Source organism: Dipodomys merriami, unplaced genomic scaffold (assembly GCF_024711535.1).
Source record: "Dipodomys merriami isolate MVZ:Mamm:240054 unplaced genomic scaffold, mDipMer1.0.p SCAF_14, whole genome shotgun sequence".
Taxonomy (NCBI): domain Eukaryota; kingdom Metazoa; phylum Chordata; class Mammalia; order Rodentia; family Heteromyidae; genus Dipodomys; species Dipodomys merriami.
The window spans coordinates 19,690,254-19,707,438 of record NW_027202715.1 but is presented as its reverse complement, the minus strand read 5'-3'; the positions used below and the strand labels follow the sequence as shown (position 1 = coordinate 19,707,438).

Genomic DNA, 17,185 nt, shown 5'->3' with positions numbered 1-17,185 from the left:
TCCATGAGACTCCAATGAAAGCCAAATGTAGAGCAATGGTAACTGTGAGTACAAAAGCTCAGGAGCAGAGCCTAGGCCCTGAGTTCAAGCCCCAGGACTGGCACACACACACACACACACACACACACACACACACACACACACACACACACACACACACACAATTACTGATGCAAACAAATAACAAATAACAACAACAAAAACAAGCCACCACTTTTGTGTGTGCCTTTGAGCCAGGCTCCAGTGGAACTCAGCTATGTCTGAGCCTTTGCCAGTCAGTGGCCAGAAGCATAGCACATGCCAGGATTTAAAAGGCTGGACTCTTGGCTTCCTGTTAGAGGAGAAAAGGCCTTAAATGGAAGGATTCTTGGATTTGCTGCAGTGTGCTAATTGTTAGGCGAACCACATATAACTCTGAGCCCTTCAGGATATGACAGAGATTGTTTAACAAAGTTGCCATAGTTAACCTAGGATATCTGGCACTTAGCTAAGAGGTCGCCTTTCCCCATCCTAGTTTTACTGATGTGTGATTGACAAATATACATTGTGGAACTTACTTTCTTGCTCTCTCCCTTCCTTCCTTCCTTCCTTCCTTCCTTCCTTCCTTCCTTCCTTCCTTCCTTCCTTCCTTCCTTCCTTCCTGTGTGTGTGTACTGGGGCTTGAACTCAAGGCCTAGATGCTGTCCTTTAGTGTTTTTTTTAATAAACTCAAGGCTAGCACTCTGCCACTTGAGCCACAGATCCACTTCCAGCTTTTTTATTGTTGTTGTTAATTGGAGATAAGAGTCTCACAGACTTTCCTGCTCAGACTGGCTTTGAACCACGATTCTCGGGTCTCAGCCTCCTTAGTTGTTAGGGTTACAAGTATAAGTCACCAGGGGCACATCTAAAAAAAAAAAAAAAAGTTGTATTGCAAGATTCTCCCTATCCTGTTTATAGGAGACAGAGTAGGAGTCACAGCCCTGAAATGCCTTGGCGAATATCCCTTTCTGCTGGATTTCCTCCCTGGGGCACAGCTGGGCTCATAAGCAGAGGAGGCTGACATTGGCAATGAGGTTCTACACCAAGTCAAGATTCCTGGAAATTTCTTTTTCTTTTTTTTGGTGGGGGGGTCCGGTCGTGGGGCCTGAACTCTGGGCCTGGGCGCTGTCCCTCAGCTCTTCAGCTCAAGGCTAGCGCTCTACCACTTGAGCCACAGCGCCACTTCCGGCTTTTTTCTTTTTGCTTATATGATGCTGAGGAATCTAACCCAGGGCCTCAGGCATGCAAGGCAAGCGCTCTACCACTGAGCCACCTTCCCAGCCCTCCTGGGAATTTCTTGTAGAAGAAATATCCTGCTAGGCGATGTACCTAGGTTTGTGGATCCTTCTAGAAATAGGGGCCTGCCCTGTCCTAGGTCTTCAGTACTAGGATATTTAGCTTCACAGCTGGCAAAGACAAGGGTAAGGCTGTGGAGTTTCTGAGCTGATTCTTTTGAACTTGACCTTCCTTTAGGCATTGGAGAGGCTGGTGCTGAGAGCAGATAGTAAGAGAAGACCCAGTACCGAACCACCTCCCCACCATGGGGCAGATCTGCCAGAAGGAAGGGGTAAGCCACCCGTCACTTTTCCTCTCTTCTAGAGGGAGCGTCTTACATACCACAACCTCTGGCTTGGGTCCTGCATTGTCTGCAAGCCCAGACCCCATGTGGCTGGTCCCTCACTCCCAGCTGGGGGTGGGGGGAAATCGGGGGGGGGGGGGGGGGGCGGGGTGCAAGCACTTCCTGAGCAAGTCTTGAGCATGAGCACTCACAGGTCCGGCATGCTTCTCTGAGAATCTTCTCTGGCTGTTTCCTAGGGCCCTGTTTGGGTAGAAACTCATTCTTGAATCTTAGGGAGAGCTTTGCTTCTCTCCACCATGCTAGCTCCCATGGTGCTCTTCCTAACAGCTGGCTTGTTGCAATAATCCTTGTGGCAGATGCGTCCATGGAGCAAAGATTCCAGCTGTTTCCTTTCACAGGATCAGGTGGGAAATTGAACACCATGGGATAAAAGCAAAGACAAGTCCTGGGCTGCCCACTAATGTGTGCCCTGGGACCAGAACTCCCTCCAACCTACAGCCTGCTTTGGGGAGACTTTTGCCTGGTCATCCCTGGGGACTAGATGGTTCCAATTAGTCTCAGAAAGTTGAAAGTATGAGCTCATGGATGCTCCCCACCCCTCAAACCCTGAATTTTTATTTATTTTTTAAGTCTTGCAGGGTTGTTGAAACATGGTCCATTGTCAGCTCTGAGAAGGGGTTTGCAAAGCACAGCCTAGACATGTCCTTGCCTGCACAGGCTTTGAGGCCTAGAAGTCCTGCCTGGGTCTAACATGAGGAGAGAGAGCTATGTCTCATTCACGGGTGCTGAAACTACCCTCCCCCCCCCAGTGGCATGCAGGCCACTGAGACAGAAAGCTCAAGTTCCCCTTTGGTCATTGCACACACCAAGGCCTTCTTTTTGCTTCTTTATCTCCCAAACAGACCAGGAAATCGTTTTGTCTGCTCTGGAAAAGAAGGAACATTTCCAAACTACCAAGTTTGTTTGAGGGATTGTTGCCACCTCTCACAGCCCCACTGTCCCCCTTCCTGGGCACTCTGGATGGCTTTGCCAGCCCCAGGCAGGATGCCACCAAGAGTTTAAAGCAGGCTGGGCCAGCTTTGGAGAGAGGGGCACAAAGCAGCCAGTATGGCAGGTGCCATGTGGCAGCCAGCAGGCATGGGCACTGATCTGGAGCATTGATGTCAACCTGTGGGTCTAGGATTGGTCCTTTGTGATGAGAGAGAGACAGAGACAGACAGAGACAGAGACACAAAGAGAGACAGAGACAGAGAGGGGGAGGGAGGGAAGAAGAGGGAGAGGAAGAGAGAGATGTGGGCTCTGGGGTTTCAGATACAAGGTGGACACTCACTCAAGGGTTGGAAATTAAGTTGATTCCCCCAAGTAGCTCAGCATTTGCTGCCTTGTGCTTCTGTCACTTGGTGAACTTGGCAAGTCACCGTTGCCATTAAATAAGCAATTGCTTGCAGGTGCAGGGGCTCATGTCTACAATCCTAGCTACCTGGGAGACAGAGATTGGGAGGACCATGCTTCTTGATCAGCCTAGGCAAAACATTTGCTACACCCACTCTCAAACAAAACCAGCGTGGTGGCACAACACCTGCATCCTAGCTATTTAGGATTATGATTTGAGTTTGTGAAATACCTTCTTCCCCTGCAATTTCAACAGAGCAAGCTACATATGGTAGATCTTGCCTGCCATCACAGCTCTGCTGGAGGTATAAATAGGAGAATTCTGGTCCAGGGAAAAATAGGAGACCTTAATAAAAACAGTAAGTAAAGGCTAGAAGGATTCAGGATATGGCCCAAGTGGTAGAGCACCTGCCTAGTAAGTACAAGGTCTTCCATTCAAACCACAGCAGTGACAAAATGAAATTAAAAAAATTAAAAAGTGACTATAAAATAGTAATAATAAAAATGTAATTATTGTCAGCTTTCTGTATTTGGGTGGGTGGGGGCTCACACAAGGATTCAACCAACAGAGGATTAAAAAAAAAAAAGACAAGCTGGGCTCCAGTGGCTCACACTTGTAATCTTAGCTATTTAGGAGGCTGAGATCTGAGGATCACAGTTTGAAGCCACCTAGGCAGGAAAGTCCATGAGACTCTTATCTCCAATTAACTACCAGGAAAGCAGAAGTGGTGTTGTGGCTCAAAATGATAGAGTGCTAGCCTTGAGCAAAAGAGCTCAGGAACAGCACCCAGGCCCTGAGTTCAAGCCCCATGGCCGACAAAAAAAAAGCAGAGAAAAAATGCATTGATGCTCAGCCTGTACAGACTTCTTCCCTTTCAAATATTTCCTAAACAACACAGTGTAAATAGTTACTACACAGCCATGCACCAGGGGAGGTATTAAGTCATCAACAGGTATCACTTATAGTCTAGGTATTATAAAAATGGAAAGCTTTTGGAAAATTTGCATAGGTTCTATTAAAATGCCATTTTATAAGAGACTTGTCCATGGATTTTGGTTACCTGTGGGAAAATTCTAGAAGCAATCTCTGCCAGATGCCAACGAGCAAGTACTCTCTGGACTGGCTGCTTCACCCTCCATGTTCTCCTCCCATGTTCACACAGGCCCGATGAGCAGTGTCAGCCCCATTCTCCAGGCAGGAAGAAGGCTTTGATGGGTTCAATGTTTTACCTGAGGGTGCATGGCTGGTCAGTTGGCAGATCCAGGACCTACACACAGATCTGTCTTGACACCACAACCATGTGGTGTCTAGCTCTATGTCACACTCACAGCTGCAGGCAGGGTGTGGCTGTCCTACCAAGTGTTCTGAGGATGGATATAGTTTGAGTTTTTCCAAGCTGAGAGATATGCTCTATATAGTAAATTCCCCCTTAGTCTAAGGAAGAGCCAAACACTGTGTAGCAGTATTTGTGTTTATGCATGTATGTGTGTGTTTGTGTGCATGCATACACACCAGTTCTAGGGCTTGAACTCAGGGCCTGGATGCTATCCCTGAGCTTTTGTGCTCAAGGCTAGTGCTCTACCACTTGAACCATAGCTCCACTTCTGGCTTTTTGGTGGAGATAAGAGTCTCTCAGACTTTCCAGCCTGGCTGTCTGCCCTTCAGAACTCAGCTAGGATTGTAAGCATGAGCCACCAGCACCTGGCTTGTATTCTTAATTCTCATGTAGGCCTGTAAGTATCTGCAAGGTTTCCTTTCAGCAGGAAGTTAGCTCTCATGGGCACATCAGTGAAAGGCCTTGATCACCTGGAGAACTTTCTAGATGGTTCTGGTCATTCAAACTATGGATCCTGCAATGTTGCTTCCTGAAATGTTGGGGACATAATGAGGTCAAAGGTTAGTATGGTGTCCTCTCTAGCAGCAGTGTGTCATCATCATCTTCATTATTATTGGCGGTACTGGGGTTTGAACTTGGGGCCTTGCTCTTGCTTGGCAGGTGCTTTACCGCTTAAGCCATGCCTCTAGCTCTTTTTGCTTTAGTTATTTTTCCAATAGGGTCTTGTGATTTTTGCTCAGGCCAGCCTAGTCTGTGATCCTCATAGCTGGGATGACAGGCACACACCACCATGCCTAGCTTTTATTGGTTAAAATAGGGTCTTGCTTTTTTGCACAAGCTGACTTTAAACCTCAAACTTCTCAAACTCCATCTGCTGAGGAACTGGGATTATAACTATGAGCCACTGCACCCAGTTTGTACTTTCAATCTCGATCAGTCTCCTGTCTTCTCTTGTGTGCAGAGGGTTGCCTTGAGGACTGAGCCTCTGTGTGTCCCACCTTTGAATCTCCAGCATCTAGCACAATGCTGGCACATTTGCACGCGCCTGATACGAGTGTATGCAAATAAATCACGAACTGGACTTTTCAGACTACTGTCGCCCTTCACCAGAGACTCCTTAGCAGTATTTGAATCTGCCTAGACATTGCCAAGCTCTTGCAATTACATTTCCCTTTTTGAGTGTGACTGATGTGTGACAGGCATCAGGGTGTTGCTGAGGTGTCTTTGTAACCCTTTCTCTCATCTTGTCTTTCTTTAAGGCTGTAACAGTTGAAGCAAGAATACAACCCCCACTTACTGAAAGTAAGGTAAGACACCAAAACATGCGTTTTCCTTTTCTTTTTTCTGTAACAAAGGTAGAAATTGCACGGTGATTGCCACTGGAAATTCTGACAATGACTTTGGGTGAGCCATTTTCCCTGCATGTGTTCCCCAGGGTGGAGAGCACTGTGCACCTCTGGCCTGCTCCATCCCATGCCCAGATCTCCACAGCGCAGATGTTTTCTTACCCTTTTCTTTTTCTTTTTTTGGTGCTGGTCCTGGAGCTTGAACTCAAGGCCTGGGTACTGTCCCTTAGCTTTTGTATTCAAAGCTGGTGCCTACCACATGAACTATAGATCTACTTGTGGTTTTATGTTGGTTGAATTGGAGATCAAAGTCTCATCGATTTTCCAGCCTAGGCTGACTTCAAACTGTGATCCTCAGATCTCAGCCTCTAGAGTAGCTAGGATTATGGGAATGAGCCACTGATCCCTGGTTAAGAGTCAACTTCTTAAGAGCCAAGTCGACTATTTCCCCTGCATCTCAGTCCATGATTGGGGTTCCAGATGAGACTCAGCAGTTCACTACCCACCTGCACTGTGTGTGTGTGTGTGTGTGTGTGTGTATAGAGAGAGAGAGAGAGAGAGAAAGACAGACAGACAGAGAGACAGAGACAGAGAGACAGGGAGAGACAGTTTCAGATGATTTATGGCTGAGAATAAAAGTGTAAAAGAAGAAATTATAACATCAAGTGATATGCGTTTTTGTTATTTTTTTTCCTTTTTTTTTTTGAGTTTTGGCAAAAAGTTCTTGCTATTTCATGCAGGCTGGCAGAAAACTCATTCTCTTGCCCCCGCCTCCTGAGTGCTGGGATTACAGGCATACCTCACCACGCCTGGCCCAACATAGGCTTTAAGAGCTAAGCAAAGGAGTGACCTAACCATGTCTTGGGAGACAGAGAAGGCTGGCCAGAGAGAGTAGGATTTAAAAAGAGTCTTGAGGCAGAGAAGGAATTTGCCATTCAGTGCATCCAGTGCAGAGAGAACAGTGGAGATAAAATCAGGAAGATAAGACAGAGCTCAGGGAAGCTGAATGGGCCTGGATTGATTGTCCACTCTATGTATGGGGTCTCATGGATATTGTAGGCAGAGAACTCATGGGACCAAATGTTTTCTGTCAGATTGAGCTGGAGGGAGCTTTGAGCATCAAGATTCTGAAGTATCTGGAGGTGTGGGGTGAAGTGTGGAGAAGTAATGTGCACCATGACAACGCTCTCAGGAGTCAGAAAGAAGGATTGCATTTCCACTGTACCAATTTTTATTTATTTGTTTTAGTGTCAGCCTTGGGGCTTGAACTCAAGGCCTGGGTGTTGTCCATGACCTTTTTTCCCTCAAGGTTGGTGCTCTACTACTCAAGCTAAAGTTCCACTCCTGACTTTTATGTGGTTAACTGAGGATAAAAGTCTCAAGGCCTTTCCTTTCTTAACTGGCCTCAAACTGTGATCCTCAGATTTCAGCCTCCTGTGTAGCTAAGATTATAGATGTGAGCCACTAGCACCCAGCTGTATCTATTTTTTAGTGGTATTTTAAAGAAGTTGTACAAAGGGATTACAATTTCATAAGTCAAGGTCATGAATACAATGCTTCTTTGGCATTTTTTTAAAAAAGACAAATCAGCCAGGTGCTGGTGGCTCATACCTATAACAATAGAAATTTGAGCCAGGATCATGGTTCCAGTGGTAGAATTCCTGCCTAGTGAGTGTAAAGTCCCAGATCCAAAGCCCAGAATTGTCAAACAAAGACAAAAAAAAAATAGTCACCCAGAAATTTGTTCTCAACAGCTCTGAAGTCCAAGTACCATCACAGGAAGAACTTTTTCTTTCTTTCCCTGTCTCTGATAGCTCCACAAGTTCTTTGGCTGGTGGATGCAGAGTGCCAGTCTCTACCTCTGTCTTCATGTGCTCTCTTTACATGAAAAGACACTTATCACTGAATTTAGGGCCTATTTTGCTAATCCACCATTATTCTTATTTTATTCTTATTTTTATTTTTTGGCCAGCCCTGGTGCTTGAACTCTGGGCCTGGGTGCTGTCTCTGAGCTTTTGTGCTCAGGGCTAGTGCTCTACTACTTGAGCCACAGTTCCACCTCCGGCTTTTTGTGGTTAATTGGAGATAAGAGTATCACAAACTTTCTTCCAGGCTGGCTCACTCAGCCACTGACACCAGCTGCTATTACTATTATTATTATTATTATTATTATTATTATTATTATTATTATTATTGATGTGTGTGTGTGCCCACATGTGCACATCTGTGCTTCCACACAAGAGTGAATCCAGGGTCTCAAGTATGCTGAACTCATACTTACTCCTGAGCTATAGCCCCAGGCTTTGAGATCCTTAATTATCTCTGAAAAAAAAAATTTTTTTTTCCAAATAAGGTCCTGGGTGTGAGAGTTAGGACATGGACTCATCTTTTTGAGGGCCCAGTTTAACTCACTATGGGGAAGGAACGAGGAGAAAGGTTGGATTCAAAGGAATTTGTAGGTGTTAATCAGGTGTAGGTGTTGCTCGGGTTTTTACTTTGGGTGACAGGAGAGAGTGCTGCCGGATACTTTGCAGACAGCAGCATGCCACCCTCTCAGCTGTCACATCCTCAGAGAGCCCTTCCTGTCCATCCTGGCTGATGTGACACACCATACCCTGTATTTATTTAACCTGGGTATCAGCTGGGATTAGAATTGGCTGGTGGTGACAGGACACCAAAGACCACAATTGGGAAAAAGCACACTGGAATGCTATTTTTCTCTCACATTTTAGAAAAACTGGTGGGGCCAATATGGGGCCCCCTTGTGATAGGAGCATGCTTGTTGATTTTGTTACTTTATTTTGTGTGGCTGCCATCTTCCAGGATAGCTCATAATCTAAGGAACTACAAGGAAGGAAGGCAGGAAGGCAGGAAAAGAAAGGAAGGAAAGGAAAGGAAAAAAAAGGAAAGGAAAGGAAAGTGGGAGAGAAGCAGGAAGGAAAAGGGAAAGGAAGAAAGGAAAGTAGTACAATAGCTGGGTCTTAAGGCAGGATTCTAGAAGCTTCCAGGGGACACTCTTATGTTCCATTCTTTGATCCTATTATCTGGAAATGTGGTCCATTATCCTTTGGGGGCCTGAGTTCAGCTAAAAATGGAAGCTTTCATTAGTGAGGTCAAGGGAGAGATGGATGGTGTGGGATCTAGCTGTGTGGGCTATACCCAGCTCTATTTTTCCTGCTCAAGCTTGGTCTGATGTATATTTAATTAGTAATTTGTTTTCTGCCTGTCTCTTCCTCCCAGCCTGTGGGTGGGTACTTTGTCTCATTCAGGGCTGCATTTCTAGTGACCTGTAAGGACAGGGCAGATGAGATGCTCTGAAAATATTGGTTGAGAGAATAAATGACCAGGTTGAGAAAGAAGAAAGAGAAAGTTTGAGAAAGAGAAAATGGCTGCTGGGGGACCTGAGGCACTGCTGCTCAGAGGGAGAGGGCGTTAGGGATGGAGGCTGAAAGGAGAAAAAGCAAGATGGGCGCACAGACACAGACCAGCACACTCAGAAAGCTCCAAGTCAGCTGAAGCCAGATGCCCACCCCCAGCCCCAGACAAGGCCTTCCAGACAAAGCCCACCACCTACAGTCCCTCTCTGATCACACACATCTGCCCTGGAGAAGAGATGTGCAGATGCCAAGCATGGTGGCTCATGCCTGTAATCCTAACTACTCAGGAGACTGAGATCTGAGGATCAGGGTTCAAAGCTGAGACTTTTTTGGTTGTTGGTGGAGGGGCTTGAACTCAGGGCCTGGACCACATCCCTGAGCTTTTTTTTTTTTTTTGCTCAAGGCTAGTGCTCTACCACTTTGAGCCATAGCTCCACTTCTGTTTTTCTAATGATTAACTGGAGATTAAGGTCTCACAGACTTTCCTGTCAAGGTAGGCTTTGAACTGCTATCCTCAGCTCTTAGCCTCCTGAGTGTGTGAGCCATTGGCACCTGGCCAAAGATGAGACTCTTATTTCCAATTAAGGACCAAAAAACCAGAAATAGAGCTGCAGATTAAGTGATAGAACACCAGCCTTGAGTGAAAAAGCAAACGGACAGTGCCTAGCTCCAGCCCTAAGACCTGCGGGTGCACAGACACATACACAGACAGACAGACAGACAGACACACATACAGACAGACAGACACACACACACACACACACACACAGACCAGAGAGAGAGACAGAGACAGACAGACACACACACACACAGACACACAGACACAGACACACAGACACACACACACAGACACACACACAGATACACAGACACAGACACAGACACACACACACACACACACACACACACACACACACACACACACACACACACACACACACACACACACACGGCTTGCAGAGCTAGACTTGGCAACCAGGCAAACTCCGTGATACTCCATCACTTGGGTGACAGACTCCTCGAAGCAGGTCCTCAGAACATCGATGAGGATTTTACTGGACAATACATAATTCACCTGTGGCAGGGAGGTGTAGTCAGACCACTTCAGCTGTATTACCAGACCTTCAACTGAGGAGCCTGTGACCTTGGGGAAGTGGGAAGTTGCTTAACTTCCCTGTGACTCAGTTTTTTCATCTATAAAATGAGGTTATTACCAATGTCTACCTCCTTGGTCAATTTTGAAGCTCAAATAAGATAATATAAGCTAAGTGTTTTATTATTTTATTTTTGCTGTTGGTAAGGTTGAACCAAAGGCCTTACAAGAACTAAGTATGTACCCTACTACTAAGATACACCTGCAGCTCCAAAACTACTTGGTATATAGTAAGTTTTGTCTAAGCATTAGCCATTGATATCATAATGTCAAATATATTTAAATAGTAATTGATGTTAAGCTAAGCACAGTGACCAATGCTTATAATGTAAGCTACTTAGGAGGCTGAGAATTAGAGGGTTGCAGTTGGAGGTCAAGCCAGGCAAAAAGTTCACAGGACCCCATCTTAAGCAATAAAAGCTGGACATAATGGTTCATTCTTGTCATCCTGGCTATTTGGAAAGCATAAATTATAGGATCACATCCAGACCAGCATAGGCAAAAAGACATTATTTGAAAAAATAACAAAAGCAAAAAGGGCTGGAGGGCATGGCTTAAGTGTTGAGCACCAGCTGAGCAAGCCGCACAGGCTTTGAATTAAAACCCAGTACCAGGTCATTCCCCCCCTCCCACAACATACACACAAAGCAAATATTATTTTTACCTGTCTGGGTTCAAACAATTTTTCCTTTAGAAAACTATGGTGATAGGAAATAGGAGTTAAACTTTAAAAAAAGATCATTTCGCCGGGCGCTGGTGGCTCACGCCTGTAATCCTAGCTACTCAGGAGGCTGAGATCTGAGGATCATGGTTCAAAGCCAGCCCGGGCAGGAGAGACCATGAGACTCCTATCTCCAATAAACCACCAGAAAACCGGAAGTGGCGCTGTAGCTCAAGTGGTAGAGCGCTCGCCTTGAGCTGGAGAGCTGAGGGACAGCGCCCAGGCCCAGAGTTCAAGCCCCACGACCGACAAAAAAGAAAAAGATCATTTCTTAGTAAAAATTTTAAAAAAGGAGTCCCTAATTTTCATCTGCTGGCTGGTAAACTTCTACTGTTTAGGAACCCTGCCTAGCTATAGAAGAGAAGGATTCAGCTCTGCCCAGCCCACTTTTGGCTAATTCTAAGGTCCAGATGTAGGGCTTTGTAGAGGCTGAGGGGTGGGGGAGGGCAGGGGAGAGAACGATTCCCAGGAAACTCAGGGTACAGAGTGTTGATTTGCAACTGCTCTGGTCCAACAAGATACGAGCTTCATTGGGGGGGAGGGGAATGAGGGGGTAGAAGGATCAGCTTGAGATAAAGAACAAGTCGAAGCCCCAAAAGCCCTCAGCAGCCTGGTTAACTCTTCCTCCTCCAGGCTCTCTCTGAGCTGTATGAGCAGATCAGGATGGAGGAGAAGGGGCAGTTGGCTTGGGACAAGCTAGAAAAGCATCCTGGGTGCAGGATCCAGGAGGGAGGTTAAAACCAGCACCCTAGTCATGTCTCTTGCTTCATCCTACCCCTAGTTCTACCTCCTGAGGCCCTGGGCCTGTACACTGCAAGCATTAGGAGCTAAGGATTAGTCTCACAGGGGCTGGAAGAGTATGAATGGTGAGTTAGATCTAGTGAATTGGTAGGTTGGATGGGTCTGAGCTGGATGGAGGCTCCTGGGCTGCCTGACTGAAGAGCTGTTGCTGAACTCAGCTGTTGCTCAATATTACCATATAGTCACTAGCATGGTGGTGTGAGTGGCCCCCACATGCCACAAAGGTTTTAAGTTAGTATCTCCCGACTATTAAATTGTGGCCCATATTTATAAAGTATCATATGGACCAAAAACTGGCAGTTGCCAGTTTTTTGTTTTTGGCTTTGATATGATGTTGGTTAAAAGGCAGAACTCTGGTCAATGAAATAGGAAAGGAGACAGGTAAGAATGTGATGTCACAAGTCCAGCCACACCAAGGGGCTGGGTAGCCTCAACCAGTCATTTCTGTTTCTTTGTTTTTGTTGTTACTGGGGCTTGACTTCAGGGCCTGCTGCTCGTTCAGCTTGCTTGCTTGCTTGAATGGAGCTCTACTACTCAAGCCATGTCTCCAGACTTTCTTTTTTTGCAAGTTAAGTGGAGATAGAATTTCACAGGACTTTTCTGCCTAGGCTGGCTTTGAACTGTGATCCTCTGGATCTCAGCCTTCTGAGTTGCTGGAAATAGAGGTGTGAACTATCACAGTTCAAAGTCAGACTGGGCAGGAACATTAACCACCAGAAAACCAGAAGTGGTGCTGTGGCTTAAGTGGTAGAGTACTAGCCTTGAGCTGAAGATCTGAGGGACGGTGCTCAGGCCCAGAGTTCCAGCCCTGTGACTAACCAAAAAAAAAAAAAAAAGTCTTCCAGATGTCCCCCAGGGAAAGTCAGGGTGGAAGTCAGTGGTTCTCATTCCTGGAAGCACCTGAGCCTCCCCTTGTGAGAAAAAATGCACTGTGTAGACAATACCCTAAATAATTCTTGTACCTGCCTCTGGCTTCGCCATCATGCTGGGAAATGGCATTTGGGAAAGTCCTTCATGTGACTCATGGGAATCCAGGATAGAAACCATGGATGATAATGCACAGAAAAGCTGGGTCAGGGTCCTTCAAGATGGTCCCTTCAGAAATGAACTGTACATGACGGTCCTCAACTGGGCAGGATTCCCAGATGTGCAGTAATATGGGCAACTGGCCTTAATGCTCTCTAGCTTTCTGAGACCTTAAACAAACTCTATAACTCTTCTACCTCATTGATTGATTAAGCATGGATAATGATATTTGCCTTTCTAACCTCTCCACGCTGTTATCAGGAGAAATGAGGTAATAAATGTGAAACTGCTCTGTAAATTGTCAACGTTATGCAAACACAATTCTGCTCCCAGTGTGCTCCCAGGTACTGGGGTTTGCCTCCATCTGTGGGTGCTCATAGCTGCAGTAACCTGCCTAGTGCAGATAGCCACATGGAAAGTGGGAGAGATATTCTTTTTATTTTTATTTTTTTTGGATCCGGTCATGGGGCCTGAACTCTGGGCCTGGGCGCTGTCCCTCAGCTCTTCAGCTCAAGGCTAGCGCTCTACCACTTGAGTCACAGCACCACTTCCGGCTTTTTTCTTTTTGCTTATGTGGTGCTGAGGAATCGAACCCAGGGCCTCAGGCATTCAAGGCAAGCGCTCTACCACTGAGCCACCTTCCCAGCCCCAGGAGAGATATTCTTTGAAAAAAATTTTATTGTTATTTTAGAGGTGTTACACAGTGGGGTTACAATTATGTATGTCAGGTGATAAGTGCATTTCCTTTTGTACAGTGTCATCAGTTCCCTCGTTCTCTCTGGGGGAGACATTTTTTTCCCCCAGTCCTGGGGCTTGAATTCAGGGTGTGGGCACTTTCTTGGAGCTTCTTTTGCTCAAGGCTAGCACTATACTAACCTGAGACACAACACCACTTCTGGCTTTTTCTGTATTTGTAGTACTCAGGAATGGAACCCAGGGCTTCATGCATGCTAGGCAAGTACTCTACCACTAAGCCATATTCCTAGCCTCTTGGGGGAGACATTCTTAAGAAGGCAACTTGCATTCTGTTTTGTGGCTGGTAGGGCACCATAGTTTCTCCTGCAACATGTACAAGGAGAACCACAGGAAATGAACTAAGAGTTTGGGGGACATGATGGGAAGGGGAAAGCCCGGAAAAGGAAAGAAACTAGAGACCTGTTCTGGGTTAAGGTCTTCCTTCACAGGAAGTCCAGGGAGTAATCAAGGCCACTAAATAGAAGTTTGAGAGTTATGTAACAGGCCAGCACTGGTGGCTCATGCCTGTAACCCAAGCTACTCAGAAGGCTGAGATCTGAGGGTGGAAGTCTGAAACCAGCCCAGGCAAGGAAAGTGAAACTAGACTCTTCTCTCCAAAGCTGTTACTCTCCAAAGCTGTTATTGGAGCTGTGGCTCAAGTGGTAGCGCTGTTAGCCTTGAGCAAAAACGTGACCACGACCCTTCTCTTCCCTCCCACCCCCATCACAGAGCCAAGTAACAGAAATAAGAGGCAGACTAATGAAAACATGCATAACATCATTGGTTTGATTTAGGGGGGAAGACACAGGACAGGCTGTGTGCCATCCCTAGGAAGCTGTCTGATGGGTGCAGATAAGAGCAATGCCCAGAGGACAGAAACCCCTATCTGGGAGGTATGCATGACTCAGTGTTATTTATCTGGGGCCTAGACTGCCTGAAGTGGTAGGGATGGTTAGAATTCTGGCTGGGCATCAGAAGAGGGTTTGAGACCTGGCTTCAATTCTCCCCCAACCTGGTCGTGGGCAAGATGGCCCACCAGCTGAGTCTTAGGCTCTTCTTCTGTACAGAAGAGCCTTGGTCTTGCTCAGGATGGATTTCTTCCGCTGTCTGTGCATGCCTTGTAGAGGCACTGAGGCCCAGGAGACTGCTGCGGTGAGTAGCAGGGGAGTCTGTGCCTATGGAAGGTGAACCAAATGGGTCTTAGGTGAGAGGGTTAGACCAGAGGCACTCCGTGGGGGTGGGTGGGAAGCAGCTTCCTGTGGCCAGGGTGAAGGAAGAGATAAGTACAAAGAGTGGAGTCGGGTTACAGAAGTCCTCAGCCACCAGCCTGGAAATGCTCTGTAGGAAAGGAGGGTGCTAGGTGGGACTGTGCTGGGGGAGGGAGGGTGTGATGTGATTAGGCTGCTTTTTAGCAAGATTAATGTGGCCTGGAGCTCGGAATGGATGGGATGGCCTGAAGCCAGAAACCAGAGAGGATGTTGGAAGGCTCTTGTTATATTTCTGGCTGTGGGGAGGAGGGCTGGGGGTTGGGAGTGATGAGGCTCAGGCCTAGAGCTGTGTCTACAGAATATTGCTGGGCCTTGGGGCCTGGCTGAGTGCAGGGGTGATCAGTTACTTTGACTAGTAACTTCTCCGTCCAGGCCAGCCAAGAGACAGAAGTACCTTCTTGCTGATGTACATAGCCCAGCATGTGAAAGTGGCCTGGCTGATAGCAGGCCAGCTTTTCCAGGACTCCAGGCGCAGATCAGGGTTGAGGAATAAGTGGGTGATGATGGCACTGGCTAGGGGCTGGACACAGGCCGTGCTCATCACTATCTTTTTTTTTTTGTCAGTCGTGGGGCCTGAACTCTGGGCCTGGGTGCTGTCCCTCAGATCTTCAGCTCAAGGCGAGTGCTCTACCACTTGAGCCACAGCGCTACTTCTGGTTTTCTGATGGTTAAATTGAGATGAGTCTCACAGACTTTCGTGCCTGGGCTGGCTTTGAACCATGACTCTCAGCTCTCAGCCTCCTGAGTAACTAGGATGACAGGCATGAGCCACTAGCACCAGGCTTCATCACTATGATTGCCTCATCCAATCTGCCAAATGGTGCCAGCCTTGTGCAGGTGTGGAGTACTCAGTGCAAGGAGCAAAACACTGTTTTATCATCAGAGAGCTCTCAGCCTCTAGAGCTTGGATAAGTCTATTTATTTGCAGGACAAATTAATGGCAAATCAGAACAGTCGTCCTTTAATCTATTCAAATTTGCATATGGCACATATGGCATGTTCCATATGGGCCAGAAAACTATTGTTCTAATTGTGTATGTATGTGTGTGTGTGTGTGTGCGCACACATGTGCTGGTTTTGAGGCTTGAATTTAAGGCCTGGGCACTGTCCCTGAGCTTTCTGTTCAAGGCTAGTGCTCTACCATTTTTACACAGCACCATTTCCAGCTTGGTGGTTAATTGGAGAAAGGAGTCTCATGGACTGAGTCTCCTTCTTGGGCTGGCTTTGGACTGTGATCCTCAGATCTTAGCCTCCTGAATTAGCTAGGATTACCCATGAGCCAATGTTTTGTAGAGGCTGTAAGCGTAATCATTTATTTATTTATTTTTAAATTATTTTTTGTTGGTCATGGGGCTTGAACTCTGGGCCAGGGCACTGTCCCTCAGCTCTTCAGCTCAAGGTGAGTGCTCTACCACTTGAGCGACAGCACCACTTCCTAAGCGTAATCTTTTGAGAAGGGGTTGCTTTGAAAAATAATTAAAAAAGGAAACTACCAGGCCCTCTCGCAGCCTGGAAAGGGAGGACATGCAGGTGGCTGGTCCTGAAGCTTTAACCTTATCAGGGAATTTGAGTCAGGATTTCTTGCGTATTACATGAGTATTTTATAGTATTTCACAGTAAGCAAGGGTGACAGAGTGGCATTAGTATATCCTCAGAAAGGTGGCTGAGGATTCCTCTCCCATAGACCATCAAGCAGGAGATGGAGATAGGCTGGGATATCCAGGCCACATCTAAGACACTCCTCTAGTGGGTGATGGCAGCTTTTAGGCTCTGGGGGGTTCCTGAGGGCTGTCTGAGAACTAGACCATCTTTCCCTTCATGCAGCTGTGCCTTTGCTAGGCCTGGCCAAGGGCTCCCATCATCTAGATGGGCTGGGGAAGAGTTGGACTGTGACCATCTTGAGTACACGACAGGGTTCAGCCCTGGCCCCTGGCCTATTTGGACAGGATGGGCTGTGGACAACCCAGAGGACAGCAAGCTCCAGGGGTAGCATCAACTACTTTGAAGACAGACCCAAGCCTTAATCCTGATCATAACTTCCTGGTCAGATTCAGTCCTGTGAAGATTTAGTCTTCATTGAGCCTCAGTTTCCTTACCTGTTGAATAAGGATCATGGCTACAGCTTTATGTTTGCACACCTCCTACGTGTTGCCTTGTAAGACACTAAGCTGCCCCTCTACCCCAATTTCCTCTGGAGAAATGAAAAAGACAACACTTGGGAGGGGCTAAACCGTACCCCCAACTCCCCTGAACCTAGTGGCCCCAGAGCAAAGGGAGGAGGCTAGGAGACAAGGCCCACGTGCCACCCTCCGGTAGAGCCTCAGAGCCGGTGACTCAGAAGATGACTGCCCGGGGCATCGCTCCAGATTTAGCTACATAGGGTGGGGTGAAGCAGGGCCACGAGGTCCCAAGTGGGTTGAGACCCTCGC

General features: G+C 46.9%; 1 protein-coding gene across 4 annotated transcripts in view; it reads left to right on the top strand.

Annotated features, from left to right (window-relative positions):
• Hk1 (hexokinase 1) overlaps window positions 1-17,185 on the top strand; it is an 87,720-nt gene that overhangs the window by 10,374 nt on the left and 60,161 nt on the right. For 3 of the 4 annotated variants that reach the window (XM_070020939.1, XM_070020938.1, XM_070020945.1), the window contains exons 3-4: window positions 1,495-1,588; window positions 5,589-5,636. In XM_070020939.1, the coding sequence (XP_069877040.1) occupies window positions 1,562-1,588; window positions 5,589-5,636 (75 nt within the window). In that variant the 5' untranslated portion in view covers window positions 1,495-1,561. Of the gene's footprint in view, window positions 1-1,494; window positions 1,589-5,588; window positions 5,637-17,185 lie in introns of those variants that run through there. The other variant, XM_070020940.1, reaches the window with a different exon arrangement.